At 46.7% G+C, this 25,635-nt stretch overlaps 2 protein-coding genes across 5 annotated transcripts in view; both read left to right on the top strand.

The window, feature by feature from the left end:
• Window positions 1-3,555, top strand: part of ALDH1A3 (aldehyde dehydrogenase 1 family member A3) — a 38,400-nt gene extending 34,845 nt beyond the window's left edge. Inside the window, exon 13 of the mRNA XM_020897195.2 lies at window positions 1,670-3,555. Coding sequence (XP_020752854.1) covers window positions 1,670-1,742 — 73 coding nt within the window. The 3' untranslated portion in view covers window positions 1,743-3,555. The remainder of the gene's footprint in view (window positions 1-1,669) is intronic.
• A 2,479-nt stretch (window positions 3,556-6,034) lies between these two features.
• LRRK1 (leucine rich repeat kinase 1) overlaps window positions 6,035-25,635 on the top strand; it is a 140,518-nt gene continuing 120,917 nt past the window's right edge. Inside the window, exons 1-2 of one of the 4 annotated variants that reach the window (XM_070478130.1) lie at window positions 6,035-6,454; window positions 11,636-11,895. In XM_070478130.1, the coding sequence (XP_070334231.1) occupies window positions 11,796-11,895 (100 nt within the window). In that variant the 5' untranslated portion in view covers window positions 6,035-6,454; window positions 11,636-11,795. Of the gene's footprint in view, window positions 6,455-7,118; window positions 7,225-7,497; window positions 7,518-10,291; window positions 10,378-11,635; window positions 11,896-25,635 lie in introns of those variants that run through there. The other 3 variants (XM_070478131.1, XM_070478133.1, XM_070478132.1) reach the window with 3 other exon arrangements.

The raw sequence follows: 25,635 nt of genomic DNA, 5'->3' as shown, positions 1-25,635 counted from the left end.
AACTATAAGGAGGTGATGGTATTCCCATTTTACACAGATGATAATATTGTGGCTCAGTGAAGGCAAAAAACTTGCCTAAACTGCACAGATCCAAGCCTGTAGTTATCCAACGTGAACTGCATAAGAATCCAATGACTTGTTAATCCTCTGGCTGTTAAAACACAGATTTCTGGGTCCCACTCCTAGGTTCAATAGATGTATTAATTTTCTATTGCTGCTACAATAAATAATCATGAAATTTTTGGCTTAAACAACATGAATTTATTATCTTATGGTCCTGAAGACTGAAAATCTGACATGCTCTCCCTTAGCTAAAATCAAGATCTCTGCAGGGCTACATTCCTTTCTGGAGACTCAAGGGAAAGAATCTATTTCCTTGCTTTCTCCAGCTTCTAGGGCCTCCCTCCCATATTCCTTGGCTGGCAGCCCCTTCCTTCATTTCAGAGGCAGTGCTGTTGCATTTCTCTGAGCTGTGCTGTAGTTTCACCATCCTCTGAATCTCTTCTGTCTCCCTCTTCCTCCTTCAGGGGTCCTTGTGATTACTCTGGGTCCACCCAGATAATTCAGGATACACTCCCTATTTTAAAGTCGGCTAACTAGCAATTTTAAATCCGTCCGCAACCCTAATTCCCCTTCGTCATACGATATTTTCGAAGCTTCAGTGACTTGTGATGAGGACACCTTGAGGCGGGCATTATTCTGCCTCCCACAGAAGGTCTGGGGGTCCTGAACCTCTGCATTTCTAGCAAGTTCTGAGGTGAGGCTGATCTGCTGGTCAGGGAGCCACGCTTTGAAAAGCATTGGTCTAAGGGATGAGATGGAATTCTGTCTCGAATGTTTCTAGTGGCAGAGCCTCAGTAGCCCCCTCAATGCCTACCTCTTTTCCTAAACAGGTACACTTTCTTGTTTACATAATAGCAGAGCAAGGGTTGCAGAGACTTTTAAATGGATCCAAAGCCACCTCTCAATTCTGGGGAGGGGCCCTAGCATGATTCATGGTGCCTGAGTCAGGTCACTGGGCTCTGTAGGACTTAAGGAAGGGACACATATCAGAAACATGGACTCAGAGGCCATGGACTCCCTGGCGTCCACTCCGCTCACGTCCGTGCCCCTGTCCGGGCCTCATTCTTCTCACAGCTGGTGCCCAGCTGTGCTCTTCAAGACCAGCTCCAGGTCCTTCCTAGCCCTGCCTCTCACGGATGCTCTGGCCACAGCCCAGTCAATAGCTTCGGGCCTCTGCCTCTTCTTGTCTCTTCCAGTGGCTCCAAATTGCCCGCAGAAGTTATAAATCTGCAGAAGTTATCCATCTACTCCTCAGCTTGCCCATCCCTCACTGCACAGGCTCTCTCTGCTTGCCACCCCTCATCCAGGGAATTCACCACTTTGTTTTAAATACCCTTCATCCTTTGAAGGCAAATCCTTAGTCCTGAATATTTCAAAAGCATCACACACATACACAATTTGATATTTAACCTTCAGTTACATATCCAGGTACTTAAATTTACTGATGGTCTTACAGCCCTTAGACTCTATTAAATCTTCATTGTTTGGCCTTTTGCACAGACTCCAGACTGCCCAACAGAGTACTCGCCTTTGAAGCATTAGACCAAGTTCACGCAGAGTGGCTAAGTGCCTCCCCATTTTATATCTCTCTTTTCTGTGATCACAGAGGTGAATATGCGCTGGCTGAATACACAGAAGTGAAAACTGTCACCATCAAACTTGATGACAAGGCTCCCTGAAGGAGAAGCAGGTTCCTTCTTCAAACATCTGACAACTGAATGTGGCTAATCGAACTTACCGAAGAAAAACCTACATTTGACCTTCCTGGGATACTTTCTTCTGGAGACTTTAAATCTACTGGATTTGAACGATTTTTGTTTTCCTCTTACATTCCTTCTTTATTGACAGAAATATTGTGTGTGAAATCACAGTCCTGCCTGGGGTTGGGATTAAGGGCCATCTCTGTTTTCTGCTTTCTACCAGATCCCTGGGAAGTGAGGAGGTTCAGGGCACTGTCAACAGGAAGTGGTATTTGAAGTATCCAGCTGTCACTTTAAAATGCTTTGTTGACTCTAACTCCAGTAAGGATTTTGAAAAAAAATCCCCTGTATGTTCTGCACACAGGACTCTACCTGCAGGTTCCTCATGATTACCTGCCCATAGAACAAGCCCCTCCAACTACTCACTAGGAAGGAATAGCACTAAGTTTTAAAAAAATTTTTTTTAAAAAAACAAGGTTGGGAGGATCTGATGTGGGGAACTTAGGGGAAGCAAGTACCATGGAAGGGTCCTGAAGGCCCTGGTGTGAGTGGTCTTCAAGGACTGCATCTTGACTTTGACCATGGGACTCAGCTTAAAACCAATACAGCCTTTGGAATAGGACCAAATCAACAACCATAAGAGCTTATCTAATGCATGTCATGGTCTACCTTAATCAAGGCAGGAAAGTCGTGAGTGTCACCATCACTGCTAAAGACCCAGTGCTCTGACAGTACAGATTCTAGGATCATTAAGTCCCACATTTGACTAATTAAAGCCATAATTTGCTTTTCCCAGTTAGGCATTTCTCCACTTGCATTGATTTATGATAAGCCTATGTAGTTTTCCTTTTCTTCAGGTGAATTATCAACATTTTAGATGAGTAAGACATACACAACTGAAAAGACTGCTGTTGTAATACAGCTCTGGTTTTTCAAAATCCTGTTTTGATAGTAATTAGTGATTAATTAACAAATAACATATGAACTTCATGGAGGCACTGGGTCTGCTACTAGAGTGGCTTGAGCACTGCACTGACAGGTTGAAAAGTTTTCTTTTCCTCTTTGTGTATCCAAAGGATGTGCAATTCCAAGTTTCAGCTTGGAAAACTGAAAGTGTCCCACAGAGCTTTAAAAAAAAAAAAACCAAACTGCAATTGTGTTATTCAGATACTTTTACTAACTTGGACTTTTCTAATGGTGCTTATGTTTGAGAATTAAGTTATGTTCGAGAATTAAGTTGTGGGGAGGGGGGGAGAATAATGAAATGGAGGTTTATGTCAAAATCAGTGTTATGTATAGAGAAAGTCTTATGTGAAGTGAGGTAATCATTCCTGTTGGAAATATGCAATATGCAATTCACCTTCTCTCAATCAATTAACAACACATCACTTAGAGTACCAGTAACTTGTTAAATCAGGATTTGACTTCATATGCTCAATTTTCAGGATTTTATCTCAAGTAACTAAAGACACTAACCTTGATAGTAATACATTAGAGGGTTCTTATTCTTTCCTTGTACATTTCCTTTAATATGATGCTACATTATTTATAATTGGTAGAGTTAATGTATCTTTTTATAGTTGTAAGTAAACAGAGGTGATGTATTTAACCTTCTGTAATATACTGTATTTAGAAATGGAAATCTATATAGTATTAGACTTTACTTCTTTTAAGGTTTACTCCTGTGGTATGGTTTAAAAAAAATCTATTGGCCTGGGAATTCTGACCCTAATTGCAGATTGTGTCCAACAATGCAATAACTATAAAATAAAATCAGATATTTGAAAAAAAACTATGGTTTTTCATTTAAAGACCAGAAGGCCCCTTTTAATTCTGTGACTGACCATTCTTTTCCTTAGAACTTTGGTACAAAGTGACTTACATTAAAGTGGTTTCAGTCACTTAAGGGTAAAATTTCATTTGCTCAATCAGTCAAGTCCTGTGCTTAGCTTGAGTGTGAAACTCACTTTTACGGTTTTGGGGGTGGATGAGGCAGCAAGCTTGGCCTCAGAGGCTCTGCATCTTAGTTGGTGAAGTTAAAGCTGTCATTTGAGCTTACTGAGTCCATTTTTATCATAAAGTGATGAGGATGTGAGTGTGGAAAATGTGGGGAAGGTTGCTTGGGGGCTTAGGGAAACACTGTATCCTGCAACTGTGTGCACAAGCATTCATTTTTGTCACTTTTCTCTATGAGGATCTCTGTGTTTCTGTTTAAATTACCCAGAGTTTCTAAGGCTTCAGACCAGTAAGCCTCAATCACTGAGTCGTACACTGACCCTGAGGTTAGGTGAATACTTCTGTATTTGGTTAGCTCCACCATGTTCAACCATGCCTCTCATTTTGAGTCCATTTCATTTTGGTCATGTAGAGGTGAAGTTCCACCCTTTCAGAGAAAACTTGAGGGAGACTTGGATAAGATCCATCTTAATTTATGCACTTGTGTATGCTTGAATGCATTTAGAAAACTTCCATTTCCCAACTGAAATGTGAGCAGAAAATTCAAGGAAAACAGCATTTCCTTTGTTTGGCTTACCATGACAGGAACCATTTTGAGGACATACACTGGCTGTGATGTGTGTGTGCATGTGTGTGTACAGTGCCTTTTCGGGTGGGGACAGTAAGTTGGCACATTCTCTAAAAGTGGGCCCTTTGAAACACCCAAGCTGCTCCCGATGGCAGGCTGAGCCCTTTGAAAGTTCTTGCTCCTAGCCTGTCTTGAACTTAAAGGTTGATAATAAGGGACATTTTTTAAGTGTCCCAGGAGAAATATCAGTGGAAACTGAATACCCAGCTGAAGGGAGGTGACTAGAAACTGAGGGTAAAGTGAATCAGAAAGAGAAAAACAAATATCATACATTAATGCATATATATGAACTCTAGAAGGATGGTGGGAAGGATGCTGGGGAAGGTTGAAGGCAGGAGGAGAAGGGGACAGCAGAGGATGAGATGGTTGGATGGCATCACCGACTTGATGGGCATGAGTTTGAGCAGACTCTAGAAAATGGTGAAGGACAGGAAAGCTTGCTGTGCTGCAGTCCATGGGCTCACAAAGAATCAGACATGACTGAACGACTGAACAACAACAAAAAGTATGGTGCTGATGAACCTGTTTGTAGGGCAGCAATGGAGACGCATAGAGAACAGACTTGTGGACACAGCTGGGAAAGGAGAGAATTGAGAGAGTAGCACTGAAACATATACTTTACGTATGTAAAATGAATAGCCAGTGGGAATTCGATATATGACGCAGGGAGCTCAGATCCTTTGGTCTGTGACAACCTAGAGGAGTGGGAATGGGTGGGAAGTCAGAGATAGGTTCAAGAGGGAGGCGATGTGTGTATACAGCTGATTCATGTTGATGTGTGGCAGAAACCAACCCAATGTTGCAAAGCAATTATCCTCCAATAGAAAAAAAAACTACCACACCTTCAGAAGGCAGAAAGGGTAGCTCAGGGAGGTAGCTTCCAATTGACCCCACAGTGAAAGTGAAAGTTGCTTGGTCCCGACCAACTCTTTGCAACCCCATGGACTATGCAGTCCATGGAATTCTCCAGACCAGAATACTGGGGTGGGTAGCCACTCCCTTCTCCAGGGGATCTTCCCAACCCAGCAATGGAACCCAGGTCTCCCGCATTGCAAGCGGATTCTTTACCGTCTGAGTCACCAGGGAAACCCCTCCCTGCCTCCATTACCTACTTAGGATAAAACCTAGAAAGTGAAAGTGAAAGTCACTCAGTCTTGTCCAACTCTTTTTTTCTCCAGGCCAGAACACTGGAGTGGGTAGCCGTTCCCTTCTCCAGGGGATCTTCCCCACCCAGGGATGGAACTCAGGAATTCTGCGCTGCAGGTGGATTCTTTACCAGTATTCCAACATGAGACGTTGGTCAGTTAAGAAGGATAAAGAAATCTTAACTGACCTGTAACAATCGCCTCATGCAAACCTGTAAGTAACGCATGCCAAGGATAAGGTTAAATGCTGGGATACAACCAGCTCGAAACAGGCCACCCATGTGACAAGCGCTTTCTACCTTGGACACATTTCTAAGCGGATGGCAAGCTCATTTAAAACGGGCTTGTCCTCACCCCCATGGGCCACGTCTGCCCCCTTGTCCGCCGGTCCCCCGGCGCTCACTTCTTCGCGGTCCCGCTAGATGGCAGGACCGGGCGCCTCGGGGTGGGGGTGCGCGCCGCGCCGCGATTGCCGGGCTCACTCGGCACCGTGGACGCCACGCCCTGCAAATTATTAGGGACTTTTTGGTAGCGACCATACTGCCGCGTTTTGCATACTGGAATTAGAACCGTGGTGGAGAAGGCAGGATTGCAGAACTGCACCCTCCCTTTTGGAGGGGCGTGTGGTCCGGGACAGCCGGCGTGGCAGCCTCTTGGGCGCAAAACTCAGCTGCCCCGTGGACCCCTCTTCGAACAGGGACCCAGGAAACTCGCCCGTGGTGACCGCTCAGAGTGTCTGCGAGGTCGTGGAGGCGGGAGCGGGCTGCTGCTGGCCGGCTTTTGTGAAACAGCAGTGAGGGTGCTGGCGATTTGTCTCTGTGCCTTGGGATAAACCCTGGGCATGTTCCCGTCATAGCCTTACACGGGAGGAGCCTGCCAGGGTGCAGAACCATCCGCTTTTTCCGAAGAAGTCTCTTCCCGGGTGGGCACGTGGAGCCCAATCTAAAGCCTGCCGCCCGCATGTACGTACAGCATTATGATCTGTCTTTGGATAATGGCCTTAATTGTGGGTACATCTTTTTATTAGGTTGAAATATAAATTGCCTACACTCCAGCAGATTTATCTACCACCACCACCACCCCCAAAATAAACCCAGACAATTTAAAATGATTCACCAGTGATATCTTTGTATGTATCCGTAATTTAGTAAATCCATGTGGTGGAAGGAGTGAGGTTTGTAAACTATTAAAATTTTACATTACATACGTCTAGTCTTCTGTATAAAAAGTTGTACACAAACGAATATTCCTGTCTTTTGAGTATTTACTGCCTCCATAGACGAGTCCGGAGTTCACCAGCGGATCTCGCTGCTGAGCGGAACAGAGGGGCAGGGAAAGCTGGGCTGCGCCGAGAACCGACCAATCTTGCCGCTGCGACTGCCCTGCCGGAGGGCAGGGGACCCAGACCTGGAGGAAACAGGCGCTGGGGGCGCCTGCGGGCCCCGTGGCCTCCGGGGTCTCGGTGAGGGAAGCCTGCGGGCGAGCGCAGGGTCTTCCCGCGCGCGCTGTGCGGAGGCCTCTCGGCGGCCGCCCCTCGCCCCGCGCGCCCCGCGCGCCGCCCGCCCCGCTCAGGATTGAGGAAGTGAGTCTGGCCCGGCCCGGCCCCCGGCGCGCGGCCGGAGCCTCGGCAGAGGAGGGCAGAGGGGCGGCCCGGCCCCGAGAGCCGCCGTCCCCCCGGCCCCGCGCAGCCCCACGCCCCAGGCGCCGCGGCCCTGCCCGCCGCCGCCCGCAGGTAAGCGCTGCCCCGCCGTGGCCGGCGCGGAGTCCCGGCCCCGCCGCCCAGGCCCCGCGCGGGAAGCGTATCCCCTGCCCGCCCCGACGCACGGCCCTGCGTCTCCCGCCGCGCCCTCGGGCTGGGGGGCTTGGGGGGGCGCCTGGGCGGGGCACCCCGACCCTGCTGGCCGGCGCCTGGCCGGGGCAGCGGGCGAAAGCCACTAAAGGAAGAGACGCCAAGGCGTCCGCACGATTCCTCCGCCCTTGGAGAAGCCCCTGCCTTCGAGCGGGAGCGACCGCGCGTGTGCGCGGGTGAGTGTGAGTGCAGGGCGGCGCGGGGGCGCGGCGCGGGACAGCCTGGCGGCGCGGGGCGCCCGGGAGCCGTCGCCTCCCCCACCATCCCCAAGTCCGGGATGGAACCCGCCGTCTCCTGGCGGCCTCTGCGGGCGACCTTCCGCGGCCGGGCCGCGGTAGGTGAGTGCGATCGCGGCGGCGGAAGGCCGGGGACCCCAGGGGGACGGTGACGACCGAGGCTCTGGGATCTCTGCGGTCCGCTCACCCTGCCTGTCCACCTTGTGAGGCCGGGGAGTTTTTCTTCCACAAGCATCGGAGATGTAAGGAAACAGGAGCGTGCTGTTACGTTTTCAGCGAGCTTTTTCACCAAATGCACTCTTTAGAGTTTGCCACTCACTCCCATTGTGTCCTGATTCCGAGAGCGTTAAAGGGGCAACTAGAACACGCACGATTTTGAAAAATGCTAACATTGAATTCCTTCTGTGGTCTGATTTAATTGTCCTTGTTAATGTCCTAAAGGAATAAAACATTAAATTGAAAACGTAAAAACTTCACACCCAGTTTGTTCTTATAGGAGGTTTGTAGGCCTGCCAAACCTCTCCCTTCGCAGGCTTCCACACCTCAGGGAGTGGCCTCGGTAGACTCAGATCAAAACCTGAGACATAAAAACCTGGGAGCTGTCTTCCCTCACGTGTCCTCGTCCCTTGAGTTCAGTTGTTGTCAAGGACTGTTGAGTTGGCCTCTCAAACGTGGTGTTCAGGTCCAGCCCCTTCTCCATCGCCACCTGGCCCTAGTCCAAGGTACTAGCATCTTTCCTACAATTGCGGCTCTCCCCTCCCCCATTCTCTGTTTGGGAGCCTAAGTAATTTATTGTCTAAAAAGGTAAATTAGAGAGTGTCAGTTCTCTACTAGGAATCCTCAATAGTTTCCTCTTGTGCTTGGCATGAAATCCCAAAGACCTCCTTGCCCTCACATCCCCCAGTTGATCTGGCCTCTGCCATCTCAGACCCCCTGGCTCACCCTGCCACCCTCTCCAAACCCAACCTCACTCTCACAATTGTGTGTGCTTCTTTTTAGTTACCACTGTCTGTGTTCCTACTTTATCTGTTTAATTACTCCTTTAATTACTCCTGGAGGTTTCTTCTCTTGCTCCAGGTGTCAGAGACCCTACCTACCTTACTCACTGCTTTGCCTTTACTCCCAGAGCTGTCCAGGAGGCACCAAATGCATACAAGTAGAAAGACTGAGTGGTGAATTGACAGCCTTAGCTTGTTTGTGGCTTAGGCTCTTGAAGGGCTTCTGTTCTCATCTGGGATTGAGAAGTACACGTTTCTCCAATTTGTGCTTCTGTATTATTTTTGATGTCCACAAATGCATTAAACACATTTCATAGGCAAGCCAGTATTCGTCAAGGGATGCCAATAATGCCAAAAGGGTGTCTCATAGATGGGTCTACCATCTCGACTAGGCTTTTGATTCAAAAAAGAACTGGATGATAACTATATTCCTAACATGCTTCACTTGCAAGTGTCTTCCTGCTCTTTGTCACTGCCAGTTCAAACTTCCTAAAACAACAAGTGAGCAGAGTCAGGATGTTCCTTCCGTGGCAGAAAGTTTATAGCAAGAACTTACTTAGCAGTGTCTTTCTCACCAACTGTAAGTTTCATTAACTCTTGAAGCTCACTCCCTATGAAAAGGACCCAATAAAAACATTTGTAGAAGGAATGTCAGGTTCCTTTTTTCTTTTTCATCTTTGATGAGATTTTAAAAATTATTAAAATAATTATTATTGCAGGACACTTCTTGAAGCCCTCTTTAGGATATATATACTATAATGAAAAGAAAACATGTAACTTGAAACCATTATTTGTTTCATTGATCTGAACCCAAAAGAAGCAGGAAGAAGCTAAGATCAGTTAGAGGGCAAATACAGGGCAAAACATGAGTTACTTCATTTTAAAACTACTACCCTAAAGTCTAAACCAAAAAGCAAGTTACAATTGAAAAATTGCTCCAGTCGCAAAATCCTCCATGGGTAAAATGATTTTCAAAAGGAAACTGAAAATAAAAAGGGGAACAAAATGGCTGGGTGAGGATTGGCCTAAAATATTCTTAAGACGTCTTTAACTTAAAAACATTATATGGTAAAATACTTCTGATTCAGAAGAAACGTCTAGCTTTTGCATTTTTGAGGTGTTGTTGGGTATAGTTGGTAGCTGATTTTGAGAGGCGCCTGAAAGCAGATAACAGCTGGGCACTTTGGTTTCTGACATTGCTGTCAGATTTTAGAACAGATTCTGGTTTGCTGCTTCCCTCTCTCCCCTCTCAAGTTGATTTTCCTGATCAGGTTTTGCAATTTATAAAGCTTTGATTGTCTCCTAAATTGTGTTCCTTCTTTCCTTCTTGGACTTTTCAGGCTCCCAGACTTCAAACATAGATTTTCTCCAGGCATGGTTTCTCTGAACCTTTTGCTCTTTAGCTCAAGGAGATGCAGGATCACAGAGGCCCCAGGGCAAGGCCTCTGGTCGGGGCTTTCCCAGCCCCACCCCTCCCTGCTTGTAAGAATACAGATCACCTGGGCCAGGGGCCTGATTTTTTTAGGCTGTAAGATGAGAGCTCCGGCGCTCTCACAGCCTTGTTCACAGCTTGTTCAGTGCCTACCTTCTAGAACCTGTTTACTGGGGAGACAGTGGGTCAGCCCTCCAGCATTAATTTTCTGAGCTTTTTTTTTTTTTTTTTAAATTTTTGGCCACATAGCATGTGGGGTCTAAGTTCCCCAACCAGGGGTTGAACCCATGCCCACTGCAGTGGAAGCATGGAGTCTTAACCACTGGACTGCCAGAGAAGTCTCCTTCTGAGCTTGTTATTCAGAGAGCAGGTAGGAGACCCTGCTGGCTTCCTGATTCTCCCATTATTATTGTTGCAAGGAGAACCATCTCCAGTTCTGTGGAAAGTGACTTCAGAAACTTGACCTTGGTAGAAATCTCATAGCAATGCTCTGGAGGGTTGCCTGGGGAGGAGGGTGCATGTCTGTTTTTAATAGACGATATTGTCTTAGGCATCATATATATTACCTTGTTTGTTTTTTTTCTGGTGGGGGTGCTTTACCATCACCCTCCATTTCAGAGTTGTCTGTCTCAGAGAACAGCTGCTAATGACACCATACTTTTTATGTCTGTACTATAGACTTCATGGGAATGCTGAGCAGGACACATGCGTTTCATATGGTCATCCCTTCCCACCGCGCGGTTCACCTGCAGAGCCAGGCCTGGGTCTTGCCCTCCGGGTGTTTCTGGTCATTTAATCAGCCGGCTGGGCCCTTGTGTCAGGGACCCCAAGCTCAGTGGGAGCCCCACGTGTGAGAGCAGTGTCTTGCCTCATCACAGACTGCCTAGTCTTAGGAGATGTGTCTTAATCCAACTCAGAATTTCTCTGGGTAGTTCTCAGCTGTGGCTGGTGGCTGCCCTATGTGCTGCAGGATGTTCAGCAGTGTCCCTGTGGGCTACCACCCGCTAAATGCCTCTGGACATTGCCAGATACCCCCAGGGGTGGAGGGGACAGGCGGAATGTGGGGGCTCCTTTCTGCCACCCCCAGGACTCACTCTCACTTGGCTTCATAGCCAGCGCCTTCCAGACCCTTCTCTTTGGGACTGTTGCCTGCTTACCACTTTGTCATTATGTGCCCAGCTCCAGGCTTCTGGAAGGATCTGTCCTGGGCAAAGGGAAGCCTTGCTCTGTTTACATGCGTCTGCCCCACCCCAACTGGAGGGTGAAAACCCCGAGGGCAGGAACCTCATTTCACTGTCTCAGTGTCCCCTTGCTGGTGACAATGAGTGCGTGTTGATGTAACAGTGATTGAGCTCTTTACAGTAGGTGTTCTGTGGTTGTCTGGGGAACTCTTCTCAGGCGGACAGAAGCCCAGCTGCCAGGTGTGGCGGGGGTGCTCTGTTTCTTCACTGCCTACATCTGACCCTCTGTGGCTCAATAGATGGAATGTGAAGAGAAATGTTGCAAAAATGGGGGAGGGAGATGACCAGTGCATATTTCCATGGCCTTGTAAATATGTTTGTGCAAGGGTGCGGGAAGGGACTTGATAGTTAAGAAAAGCCTTCTGACTTGATGTTTTTCACCACCAGGAGAAGACAGTTTTCTGCTCAGCCATGAAGGTGGATCTGTGATATGCTCCACCCTGGACTCTAAGCCATGACCTAGTCCATCTCTCGGGCAGCAGCAGCAGCAGCAGCAGCTCTGACCACGGCAGGAACTGACTTGGGAGAGCAGCTACCCTGAGGGTTGATGGCTGGAATGTCTCGGCTACCGCCCAGCATGTACTGGTGTGTGGGGCCAGCAGGGTCAGCTGTGTGTCCAGGACGCGCCATGGAGACCCAGGACAACGGTATGGGCAGGGCTGGTCGTGTTCGCTTTGCATGCTCTGTGCACAAGCCAGGGGTTCTCAACCAAAAGACATAAAGTGCCAGTTATTTGATGAGTTATGCAGTTTTTCATTATAAAACATATTGTGGGAATCTCACTTAAATTCTAAACATTGAAAATGTCATGGGACAAAATTTATGTGGACTTAAAATGTATGTGGATCTTAAGAATCAAGGCATCATTTCGTGCTGGTTAAAAGGATTTTTTAAAATGGGGATTTGGTTTTGTGTTCTCAGTGTAAAACTACTACATGTTTATTACACAAGAATTGAAAAAAGAAAAAAGAAGAAAAATGGGCGAAATGATTGACCTAATTCTTACTCTCCTGCTGGATGTCTTGGGGCATTTAGGCTTCTTCTAGTTGCTGACTCACACCTAAATCATTCCATGTCCACCTTTTTATACGTGGTTTTGAGATTATTTCTTTAAGATTGATCTACAGAAGTGGGACAATTAGGTTTGAAGATTTTTAAGCCTCTTTACGTATTGCTGGGTTGTCCACCAGAGATGCATTACTTTTATCCTCAATAGTATATTATTGATATTGTTAAGAGTAAATATTTGTTAAACCCTAAGTACATACCAGGCATCTGGTTTCAGTGCCTTAGGAATAACCTTGCTTAATCCTCACAGCAACTTATAAATGGTACTTTTATCCCTATTTTATACCTGAGGAACATGAGAGTAAGAGAGATGTAGAAACTTGGTCAATGTCAACAACTTGGAATGGGCAGAACTTCCATTTGAACCTTCCTTAACCCTTAATCCTCAAAGCGTAGGCCATCCTGTGGGCTTTGAGAAGAACTGTCTGTTTGCACCTCCGTCAAGTTAGTGATTCAATGTAGTACCTGACTCCACAGACATTATGTTCAGTTACTGGAGTAATTTTTCTCCATCCAGGTTTCTTTTCACATAAATTAGATTATTAAATGAGAAAAGAATTTGCTTCTTGACATTGTCTAGCACTAAATGTTCCCAGAGTGTTTGACTAGCATCTTTGAAAAGTTTTGTGTGTGCGTGCGTGTTTTTCAGATGTTTGACTTTTTTCAGCTGCTTGTTAGGAAGGCCCTGCCTTATTAGCGTGAGATCAAGGTCCCCTGTCTGTGGCATGCTAGTCCTGATTTGGGTAGAGCTTCTCTCCAGGCTCCCTCAGTGGTCCCTCAGTGTCCCATCTTCTCCCCTCAGCGATCCTGAGGAATGGGGCTGGGGCAGGGACAGTGGGTCCCTCTGTGGCTCATTGGGTGGGCAACTGTGTCATCTGAGAAAGCCCCAGCAGGGACTCTGCCCTGTCCTCATCCCGGGCACAAGTTGGTGGTCTGAGCGAGCGAGTGTGTCTCTACCCTGGCCCCAGAAACGCTGGGCAGAGCCTGGAACTGTCGATGCCTAGCCCCCTGGAACAGCGTTCTGTGGGGAGGAACAGGCATGGGAGTTTTGAAAAGTTCTTGCCTCCCCACCGCCACTATCCTGATGTGCAGCTGGGGGTGAGAAGCACCTGGTCTGGGTGATTCGGACCAGCGTGTTAGTGCAGCGTTTCTCACAGTGCGATGTATACTCCAGTCCCCTGAGGATCTTGGTGAGCTGTAGATTCTCATCCCCTGGGTGTGGGACACCCCTGTCTCTAACAGGCATCTCTAACAGGCTCCCAGGCCATGCCAACGGTCCACCAACAAAGTGGCAAAGGTGAGACCTTGGCTTTTCCAAGGCGCCCAGGGATCTAATTGACTCACAGAGGTCCTGGGGACCTGGGACAGACTGGAACCAGCCTTGCCTCGTGGCCTGAGGTGGGTGATGTCCAGAAAGTATTCATGCACACCAAGAGGCCAAAGGTTGATACTCCCAGCCTGTGTTTCTCTCCCTTGAGGTCTGGGTCTGAACTGTGTGCTGCTGCTACAGCTGGTCCCCCCTCCCTGACTGCTGTGGTCCCCACTCCCTGACCGCCGTGGTCCCCCTCCCTGACCACCGTGGTCCCCCTCCCCGACCGTCGTGGACCCACCTCCCCGACCACCGTGGACCCCTCTCCCAGACCACCATGGTTCCCCCCTCCCTGACCGCCATGGTCCCCTCTCCCCAACTGACATGGTCCTCCATCCCTGACCGCTGTGGTCTCCGGGCAGCACAGAGCAGGCTCAGAAAGTCTTCTCTTCTCAGGGCCTGGTTTCCCAGTGGAATCTCAGGGATCCATGCCGCTGTAGTCTGGATGGGGCTCAGAACATGCAAGGCTTGACCAACCTATTGGGAATTGTGCAGCCTGTCATGGTGCTGTTCTGAACCCTGGTGCTGCGGTGTGTGTTTATGCAGCGAACAAAACATGTAAGCCATAGAGTTGAAGAAGAGGGCAAAGTGACCTGAAATATACTGGAAAATTCTGTCCTATGGCTCAGCATTGTGAAAATTATGAAGAAAGAACAAATGCGCACCCATTCTGTAAGAGTCAAAAGGTCCCATAGTGACAGGCAACTGAGGAGCCCTGTGGAGACCCTGCCCCAGGACCCCTGGGGAGGAAGTGTGCCCCTCCCACTGGAAAGGGGCTGCTTAAGGGACTTGGCAGTCAGGCATCTGGCCCCTCTTGGCCTCCTCTCCTACCATTCAGCTAGCCTGAGGGTGGTGCCTGAGGGCAGAGACTGAGGACAGTGACTGAGGGCAGTGACTGAGGGCTGTGACTGAGAAGAGTGACTGAGGACACTGACTGAGGAGAGTAATGACTGAGGACACTGACTGAGGAGAGTAGTGACTGAGGACACTGACTGAGGAGAGTAGTGACTGAGGACACTGACTGAGGAGAGTGCCTAAGGACACTAACTGAGGAGAGTGACTGAGGACACTGACTGAAGACAGTGACTGAGGACTGTGACTGAGGAGAGTAGTGACTGAGGACACTGACTGAGGAGAGTGACTGAGGGCCGTAATTGAGGACACTGACTGAGGGCAGTGACTGAAGAGAGTGACAGGGCTGTGACTGAGGGCATTGCTTGAGGGCAGTGGAGAACACTCTCTGCTTTCTTGCTGGGTCTGGAGGAGGACAGTGTAACCATGGGGACCTGCCTGGAGACTGGGAATGCAGAGTCCATTACTCGGATTCTGGACAAGAAGCCACTCCTAACTCCACGCGTGCTGGATTGATGCACACCCCCATCCCTCTGTTGTTCAGAGCCCCACAGGTGGTTATGTCTGTGTTTCCTCTTATTGTGTGAGAGGGGTGGTGAGTCATTCCTGGGACTCACGCAGTGTGAGGAGGGCTCAAGAGCCTGCCTGTGGGGCTCATTAGGCCTGCTTTCAGTTTTTAGCTCTGGCTTACCTCAGCTGAGAGGCTCAAGCTCTCTGATCCCAGATCCAGACAGACATAGAATCTCAGTCGGATATACCCATCAGCGTTTATTCCTGGCCCCCTAACCTATGTGAGTCCAGGGGCTCTGCTGTGTCCTGTAGTCTGCAGCTCTGCTCCGCATGGCTCATCTCCTCGGAACCCAACAGGCTGGCATGGTGCCTTCTTCCCTGCTGGTTGCAGAGGTGCAAGCAGGGAAAGTAGAAGCAAGCTGTGTCTCTTAAGGCTGTGGCTCAGACTGACACACTGTTGCCGCCATGCTCTACCCTTGGCCGGAACAAGTCACGTAGAGGAGCCCCAGTGAAGTACTGCCTCCATGAGGAGGCCGCTGCCAGGCTGTGGATGCAGGCAGAGGGTAAGATTTGGTGTTCGTCAGTCCATCTACCACAATAGGGGGTGGTGGGCTCAATTCTTTAAAAAATGTATCTTATTCTTTTATTTATATTTATTTAAGCAGCCTGCAGGGCTTCCCTTGTGGTTCAGCTGGTAAAGAATCTGCCTGTAATGTGGGAGACCTGGGTTCAATCCCTGGGTTCAGAAGATCCCTTGGAGAAGGGAAAGGCTGCCCACTCCAGTATTCTGGCCTAGAGAATTCCATAGTCTACAATTCATGGGGTCGCAAAGCGTCGGACACGACTGAGCGACTTTCACAAGCAGCCAGCAGAGCCGTTTTCTCCTATGAACCTTGATGGGAAGCCCCAGCCCGCCTAACAGCTAGCAGTGGGGTCGCTTCAGTGGGCAGTCATGGAGGGGTGGGAGTGGTGAATCTCACCAATGAAATGATCTTCACGTTGAACCCAGAGCTCTGGGGGCCCTATTTTAAAACACTGCCTGTTGGATTTCATTTTTGCAAAGCAGAAATATGTGCACCAAGACCACAGCCTGGGAGCAGGTGACACTCATACAGTCCTTGGGGATTATAGCTTTTGCTTATCTGTAGAGCTTATGTTTTCTACATTGAGCATGTGTTCTTTTGTTCTTGTTTTGCATTACTTTTGCAGTCAGGAGAATAATATTGCAATTTACTTAAAAAATTGGTGTCTGTTTAAATACAGAAATTTTGTGATTAGGATCCATACCTCCTCCATCACTGGGCACTGACTTCCAAAGTTAAATTTGCTTTAACTGGCCTCTCTCTCATTCACTTCTTTCTGAATTAAATGGGACAGTATTTGGCTTCAGGAATCTGCAGCTGTGCCTCTCACAGGGCCTACCCTCTGAGTTCTGTCCCTATTGGATGAGTTTTCTGCCACACCTTCTCCCCAGGGCAGTCCTGCATCCCCAGTCCACTAACTTCACCCCAGGAAAGATCCTTGCAGACTTAATTCTCAGCATTGCCTGAGAACACTGTCAGAAAGAGGAGCAGTGATACTCAAGTTACTCTCAGTGTCAGAATAAAATCACCCTTTAAAAATCCTTGGAAGGTAGCATGCTTTGGAAAAATCTTACCATTATACCTCCAAGTAGAGTTAGGAAAAGATCCAAACTTTAATAAAAATTAGTAAAAAAAAAAAAACTAACTTTTTTACTTTTGGGTGTTGGTAGTGATCTTTTGTGTGCGTGTACCAGGTGTGTTTGTTAGTGCTTCTACTTGTTTTGACTTGTGCAGCCCACCTTGTGCTTTTTCAGAATGGTTAACCCTTGCAGCGCCCATGAACGTGCATGTGGTGCCAGGCGGGCTATCGGCGCCTGTCCTGGGTTTGTGCAGCACAGTTGTGCCCCAGAAAGTCTCATCACAACCGTATTTGCACCGTCAGCCTTCCCCTGGCCTTGGCTGCAGAAGGAACACTTGGAAAGTGTGGATGGGTCCCGAGTGCATGAGCTGAGAGAGTGAGGGTCAGTGAGATTCCCGGCCAGGACTGCGGGTCGAGCCAGTTTGACAAACAGGTCATTAGACATTCTTCTACATCTGCTTCATACTAGTCAAAGTGGAAAAACCTGTCCTGTCAGCTGAGGTTAGGGCTCCCGGGAAGCAGAGAAGTGAGGAAACTTCCAGATAATTCTGGCCAAGAATGCTTGGTAAGACTCCAGGACCACGAGGCTGGGGGGCACTTGGACAGACGTCACCCAAGGGGGTTTCACCCTTCTCCTCTCTGTGAGCTGCCCTGAACTCTGCTACCTGCTGCTTAGCACTGTCCCCCACTGGGCCCAGCATGGACGGAAGAAGGAGAAGGAACATTCCGGAGGGCCCTTGAGTCCCAGATTTTGACATAGCTACTTCCAATGTTCTTTTCTTCTTCCTTTGAGTTTTTCAAATCTATGTTGAAAATAACTTCTTAATGGAAGAGCCAAGTAGATTTGTCTGCCTTCCAGAAATAGAAATAGCCTAAATAGGAAGTGTCTTTTTTGTGGCTGCATGCTTCCTCAGTTAGCCTCGGGAGGAAATCCTCCAAGGGGCAGATCCCTGGTTTTGGTGCCTTTCTGAGCATAACTGCCCACGCATGCCTTGGAGTTCTTCCTGGACTTGGTGTCCTGTTCACGTCTGCTGGGAGGACAGGGCCTTGCCAGGAAGGGGTCTGGCTGCAGGAACAGCCCTGGGCCACCAGGGAGTGGCCAGTGTTGTCAAGAGTCCCTCACTGGGAGGTGAAGGGGAAGGAGGCTGAGTGGCGGCCCAGGTCTTGGGAGAAGTGACAGCGGCGTCCATCTGTGTGGGAGCGGTTAACACAGCTGTGCTTCCTGCTGGTGAAGACCTGCCCGTGACGGAAGCTCTGGGTCTGATGGGGCTTTTACTATTAACCTGGATCTGAGGCTCAAATCCTCTGATTATTTGTTCAGACTATGCTTGCTTACTTCTAGCATCGGGGAGCTGACTCTCAGATATACGTGTGGGCTGCTTTGGTGAGATATCAGTGCTGCTGAAGCCAGTCCTGTCTCCGCTGCCTCTGGCTCCACTGCCTAGGCTGACTGGCATCCCTTAATCCCTTCCTTGAAATAACTATCTCGCCCTTGGACTCCATTTTAATCTGCACGAACCATCCCACTGCCTTCAAGAGAGGTAGCCCACGACACATTTCCCTCGGGTATCACCAAGCAGAACTCCTTAGTCTGTGGACTAACCATTAGGCCATGGCCGCCTGGGCCCAAGGAGAGAACGGCCTCCCACCCTCACACACCCCGCTGCTGTGGGTTTGTCGCAGAAACCAGTACTTGAGAAACCAAGCACCACACTTGGAGAGTTGGAGATCTCAGGTTTATTACGCCGGCTGGCCCAGAGCAGTTAACACTCCAAGCTCTGAGCCCCGAGCAAAGGGGTTACAGAGTTTTTATGGACAGACTGTAGTGGGGAACACTAGCTCTAATAGGCTGGTTTAAACTAAGGGGTTTCACGTGTGTGGGAACAGCAGTCAAGATGGGGGGGGTGCCTGTCCTTTACACAGACAGGCATGATTAAGCAGGTTTGCAGGGGCTGGGCAATTGCAAAGAGCAGGACAAGGGTGAGTGAGATAAACTCCAGTTGCTAGTATTATAAGCCTCGTTTTCTGAGATTACATGACCTATGTGGTTTAGACTTTGCAAGGGGCAAGCTGAGTTACAGAGGCAGAAGGAGAAGGTTATGTAAAATTATAACTTTTCCTCTTCAGGTTGGCTCTCTGGGGCATCCTGTCCCCCTACCCTGTTCTCAGCAGGCAGAGCCTGAAGGTTACCCAGAGCATCTTCCCTGTCTCTTCAGTTTTTCTTTGTGCTTTAACTTCCTTGTGTCTTGGTACTGCACCCTCTGCTTGGTCTTCCACATTGCTGATTTGTCCTCTGGCTCTGTTCATTATGCTCTGCAGCAAACCTATTGTGTCTTATAGATCACCCCTTTCATTTTAATTTCCCAGTTTTTCAGTCAGATCTTTGATATGGATGCTATGTCCCCCTGTATCTCTCTAAGATGTCAGTCATATTTATTTTGAGGGCTTGTTCTTGCTATATAATGATGTTTCTAGGTGGAAATGGGACCCCCAGTTTCTGGAAAGCTAGAGCTCGAGATCCTGCTTAGGGGAGCTCAGGCACTGATTCCCAGATGAGAGTAGTGGTTGCCCATAGCAAGTTTAATCATCAGCCAGTCCAAAGTTTGCCCAGACTCCCTTATCTTGGTGACTGGGTTATTTGTGTAGGTTTTCCCACTGAGCAGTAATATAAGGGGAAAGCAAGAGGTGCAGGTTTTCAGGTCTGGCAAGACCCTGCCTTGCCCAAGCATTGTCACTGTCAACTGCTCACTTCCCCTTGGAGACTCTTAAGGCCCAAGGGAGAGCTGCAGTGGAATATGCCTCATCCTCTCCTGCCCTGGGGTGGTCAACATGCTCACAGGGGCATTGGGTCCTTGGCTCAATAGCAGAGAACTTAATTTAGCTTTGCGTGTGGGGGGATGGGGGTGGGGTGGGGTTTCTTCTTGCCTATCTGCAGCTGCCTTGCTTGGAGGCGCGGTTATCAGAGTTGGGTGCTTCTCCTTTATGATGTTAATCTTCCTCAAATGTTTGTGGGTATGTGGTTGGATGTTGATCTTTGTGTCTGGGATTCCCCAAAACTGTCTGTGAAGGCCATTTTGGTTAATGCAGGCTGCAGAGAGTTGGACAGGGAGACTGTAGCAGGTTGACCTGGGGGTACACCTGGGTGTATGTCTTCTGGGTGGGGGGACTACACAAACCACCCTAGTGTCAGCCACCACCCGAGGTTTTACACGTCGTCTCTGGCACACAAGGGACAGGAACCTTGGCCCCGTACTGCCTGGTACGGACTGGAGAAGGGCTTACTGTGGGTTTTCCCTCTGCACAGTACCCCTGCTGGTGGCTCTGGAGGCCTTACTTCCTGGATGCACTCTGCACAGCCTTGCAGCACTCCTGAACCTTGCCCCCCTCTTGCACAATGGTTTCTGGCCCTGTTAGGTCCCCTTGTTTTCTGTGCTCACATGGCTTGTTGAGTTTGATATGTATAGGAGTTTGTGGCTACAGTCAGGGCTCAGCCTACTGTCTGAATCTTGTCTTCCAGCATCTCTTTGGCATTTCCCAGGTGTGCAATTTGCACAGTTTTAGGAGAAACTGAGTAATGGTGTTAAAATTGTGGACTTTGCCGTTGAAAGGAACCAGGTTAAAATCCTGGTCTTTCTGTACCCTAGTCCTCATCTGTAACGCAGAAATGGTTAGAATCTGTTTGCTAAGTACGCATGCTTGGTAAATCCTCAGTAAATCATGTAGCCTCAACTGGACTCTGTTTCTGTTAGTGAAAATAATATTATTATACTGATTAAAAATGAGGAGGTCCTTAAAAATGAGGATCTTTGATTTTTGGGGGCTTGAAGCTATAAAAGGCATGGAATTTAAAACTTGATGAGTCCTCATTTTCAAAATATGTTTATCACTGAAATGTGATGACCCCAATCTAATCATCAAAATTGTTTTGACTAAAACTGTTTAATTAAACTTTTAATTGAAAGTGTTTTTATTGAAGTCAAAATCTTTTCTTACCTTATCTTCAGAATGCTTTTTTTGGGCCAGATTACAAAATCTGTACGTCTCTTACTAAAGCTCGAAATTCTAATATTCATGAGTATCTTAAATGTTCAACCAAAAGCTATCCATAAGGAGTGCCTTGAACTCAGAGAAATAGTGATAGCTGAGTCAAGTTTGGGTGGGCAAAGGGCCACAGTAGCAGAACCCAGGCTTCTTGGCATGTTTGTGATTTCCGAGGAGTCATGGCATTTCTTGCTTTAGTAATCAAAACAGCACTCATAAAAATAAAGGGCCATATTGTTGTCTGGTGAGGATTGTATTAACCGAAAGTTTGTAGTACATGAGTGGACATTTCCATAGAGGAAAATAGTGAATGTGACAATCACAGAGCAACTGTGTCCAACTCAGCCACAGGCTACAAACCTAGCCACTGAGGAGTGGGGCGCCCAGGAATGTAAACTCTTACTCAGACTGAAAATTGTCTCTGCATTTTTGTCTCAGGGCAAAAGGGTGAGGCTGCAGGCCTTTGCTTCTGTTAAGCATTATCTTTTAGGAAGATACATTTGTGGTGCTTCTTTTAACTTTTCAGAGGCCACTTTATAATCACCCGTGGGGTTCCCTTCAAATCCACGTGTTAAATACATCAACTCATAACTCTGCGATCTGCAGAGAACCCCTGATCCTGGCTTTTTGCTTTTTTATGTGTGCCTGCTTTGAGATTTAGAAGGCAGATGGCAGTCCCAGTTTTGAGGCAAATCAGCTGGAGTCAATTTTTGTTGTTTGAATTTGAGGGTGTGTATCTCTGCCTGAAGACATGCAGAGGAAAAGGCAGAGTGAATGACTTCATATCTTTTTCCTTGCCAAGATCCTAAAACTTTAGTTGTTTGAGTACAGTCATACTACTCAAAAATCATAGTGACAATTTACAATTCTTTGGTTTTTACATCCTTCCAGAATGTCTTTGTATGTATACAAGCAAAACAAATGTAGACTCACATTTTCCCTCTTTTACACAGTGGGTAGCTGATCACACACACTGTTCTGTACCTTGCCTCTTTCTTTCACACATTCATTTGACAAATGCATAGCATCTATTGTATTGTACCTCAGTTTATGTATTTATTTATTGCATTTATTTATTGTATTATACCTCAGTAAGCAGTCCCCTCTAATGGACATTTGGGCTATTAATATTTAGGTATATAACAAATAATGCTGTTGATGTCTTTTCACACATGTATAAGTGTATCTACAATAGTAAATTCTCAAAGTAATGGGCCAAAGAACATGTGTGTGCATGCGTGATAAGTCGCTTCAGTCGTGTCTGACTCTGTACTACCCTGTGGACTATAGCCTGCCAGTCTCCCCCATCCATGGGACTCTCCATCCATAGGATTCCCCAGGCAAGAACACTGGAGTGGGTTGCTGTGCCCTCCTCCAGGGGATCTTCCTGATCCAGGGGTGGAACCTGTGTCTCTTACATCTACCTGCCTCAGCTGGTGGGTTCTTCACCTGGGAAGCCCCAACAGGCTATAGAACATATGCTTCCAAATCACCCTCCGTGGGAGTTTTTCCTGTTTGCCTCCACAATGTATGTGCTTGCCTGTTTACCTATAGGCCTGACTAAGTGTTATCAAATTTTTGGTTTTTCCTAATCTGCTATGTGAAAAAAGATGTCTCAGTATAGTTTTGATATGCATTTATCTTAAGATGAGTGAGACTTAGCATGTTTTAGTGTGTGTGAGAGCTGGTTATATTTACTTTTTTTGAGCTCTCTCTTCATACCTTTTCCTTATCAACCTCTAGGACCTTTGGGTCTTTCCTTATCTTTCCTAGGAACTCTTTACATTGACATTGTATGTAGTGGGTAACTAAATACCCTATCTAGACTCACTTACAAGCTCCAAAGAATTGAAATGAGAACTTTGAATGTCCAAGGGGCTATCAGTAGAAATGTTTTGCTTTTTTCTTAATTATTGAATTAATATAAATTAAATGTACGCTGTCTTGGGAAAGTAAATGAACGTTTAAGACTTAGGTTAAATAAGTCTTATTTAGATTTAATGGAGAAGTAAATGGCAACTGACTCCAGTACTCTTGTCTGGAGAATTCCATGGATGAGGAGCCTGGTGGGCTGCTGTCCATGGGGTCACACAGAGCCGGACACAACTGAAGTGACTTAGCCTGCATGCATGAATTTAGGTTTAAGTAAATCTAATAAGGGCTAAATATCCAAAGTGTATAAAGAATTCATAGAATTCAATATAAAAAGAAAAGCTGATTTAAAAATGGGCAAAGGACCTAAACAGACATTTTTCCAAAAAAGACATACAGATGGCCAGCAGGCACATGAAAATATGCTCAACATCACTGATCATCAGGGAAATGCAAATTGAAACCACAATGAGATATCACCTCACACCTGTCAGAATGGCTATCATCAAAATGTCTACAAATAATAAATATTGGCTAGGATGTGGAGAAAAAGGAACCCTGACGCACTGTTGGTGAGAGTGTAAATTGGTGTAAACACTATGGAAACAGTATAGAGTTTCCTAAAAACAATGGAAATGGAACTACCATATGATCCAGCCATTTCACTCCTGGCTTTATATCCAAAGAAAATGAATAGATTTATTCAAAATAGATTTATATCAAAAAGAAAATTCAAATAGATATATGTACCCCAGTGTTCACTGCAACATTATTTACAATGACCAATATGTGAAAACAACTTAAGTGTCCATCAACAGATGAATGGATAAAGAAGATGAGGTACATATATGTATAGTCTTGCCTTGAGAACCCCATGAACAAAATGAAAAGTCAAAAAGAGATTACAGTTGTGGATGTGTCTGGTGGAGAAAGTAAAATCTGAAACTGTGAAGAACAGTATTGCATAGGAACCTGGAATGTTAGGCCTATGAATCAAGGTAAATTGGACATGGTCAAACAGGAGATGGCAAGAGTAAACATTGACATTTTAAGAATCTGTGAACTAAAATGGACAGGAATGGGTGAATTAACTCAAATGACCATTATATCTACCACTGTGGGCAAGAATCCCTTAGAAGAAATGAAGTAGTCCTCATAGTCAACAAGAGAGTCTGAAATGCAGTGTTTGGGTGCAACTTCAAAACCGACAGAATGATCTCTGTTCTTTTCCAAGGCGAACCATTCAACATCACAGTAATGCAAGTCTGTGCCCCAACCACTAATGCTGAAGAAGCTGAATTTGAACTATGAAGACCTACAAGACCTTCTAGAACTAAGACTAAAAAAGACATATTCTTTTCATCATAGGAGAATGGAATGCAAAAGTAGGAAGTCAAGAGATACCTGGATTTAACAGGCAAGTTTGGCCTTGGAGTACAAAATGAAGCAGGGCAAAGGCTAACAGAGTTTTGCCAGGAGAATGCACTGGTCATAGCAAACACCCTCTTCCAACAACACAAAAGAAGACTCTACACATGGACATCACCAGATGGTCAACACCAAAATCAGATTGCTTATATTCTTTCAGCCAAAGATGGAGAAGCTCTATACAGTCAGTAAAAACAAGACCAGGAGCTGACTGTGACTGAGACCATGACTTCTTCTAGCAAAATTCAGGCTCAAATTGAAAAAAGTAGGGAAGACCACTGGGTTTCCCTGGTGGCTCAGACGGTAAAAAATCCACATGCAATTTGGGAGACCTGGGTTCAATCCCAGGGTTGAGAAAATCCCCTGGAGGAGGGCATGGCAATACACTCCAGTATTCTTTTTTTTTTTCACACTACAGATTTACATATATTTTATTTATTTATTTATTTTTCTGTTTGGGAGATGTCTTTTTTTATTTTAATTGGATGCTAATTACTTTACAATATTGTGGTGGTTTTTGCCATACGTTCACATGAATCAGGCATGGGTGTACATGTTCCCCATCCTGACCCTCCCTCCCACCTCCCTCCCCATCACATCCCTAAGGGCCATCCCAGTGCACCAGCCCTGAGCACCCTGCCTCGTGCATCGAACCTGGACTGGCAATTTGTTTCACATATGATAATATATATGTTTCAATGCTATTCTCTCAAATCATCCCACCCTCGCCTTCTCCCACAGAGTCCAACAGTCTTTTCTTACTTCTGTGTCTCTTTTGCTGTCTTACATATAGGGTCATCGTTACCATCTTTCTGGATTCCATATATATGCGTTAATATACTGTATTGGTGTTTTTCTTTCTGACTTACTTCACTCTGTATAATAGGCTCCAGTTTCATCCACCTCATTAGAACTGATTCAAATACATTCTTTTTAGTAACTGAGTAATATTCCATTGTGTAAATGTACCACAACTTTCTTATCTACTCGTCTGCCAATGGACATCTGGGTTGCTTCCATGTCCTAGCTTTTGTAAACAGTGCTGTGATGAACATTGGGGTACACGTGTCTCTTTCAATCCTGGTTTCCTCAGTGTGTATGCCTAGTAGTGGGATTGCTGGGTTGTATGGCAGTTCTATTTCCAGTTTTTTAAAGAATCTTCACACTGTTCTCCATAGTGGCTGTACTAGTTTGCATTCCCACCAGCAGTGTAAGAGGGTTCCTTTTTCTCCCTACCCACTCCAGCATTTATTGTTTGTAGACTTTTGGATAGCAGCCATTCTGACTGGCGTGAGATGATACCTTATTATAGTTTTGATTTGCACTTGTCTGATAATGAGTGATGTTGAGCATCTTTTCATGTGTTTGTTAGCCATTCGTATGTCTTCTTTGGAGAAATGTCTGTTTAGTTCTTTGGCCCATACTCAGATGACCATTATATCTACTACTGTGGGCAGGAATCCCGTAGAAGAAATGGTGTAGCCATCATGGTCAACAAGAGAGTCTGAAATGCAGTATTGGATGCAATCTCAAAAATGACATAATGATCTCTGTTCGTTACCAAGGCAAACCATTCAGTCTCACA

Source organism: Odocoileus virginianus, chromosome 16 (genome assembly GCF_023699985.2).
Source record: "Odocoileus virginianus isolate 20LAN1187 ecotype Illinois chromosome 16, Ovbor_1.2, whole genome shotgun sequence".
NCBI lineage: Eukaryota > Metazoa > Chordata > Mammalia > Artiodactyla > Cervidae > Odocoileus > Odocoileus virginianus.
The sequence above is the reverse complement of the archived record's forward strand: the minus strand, read 5'-3'. Positions and strand labels throughout refer to the sequence as shown.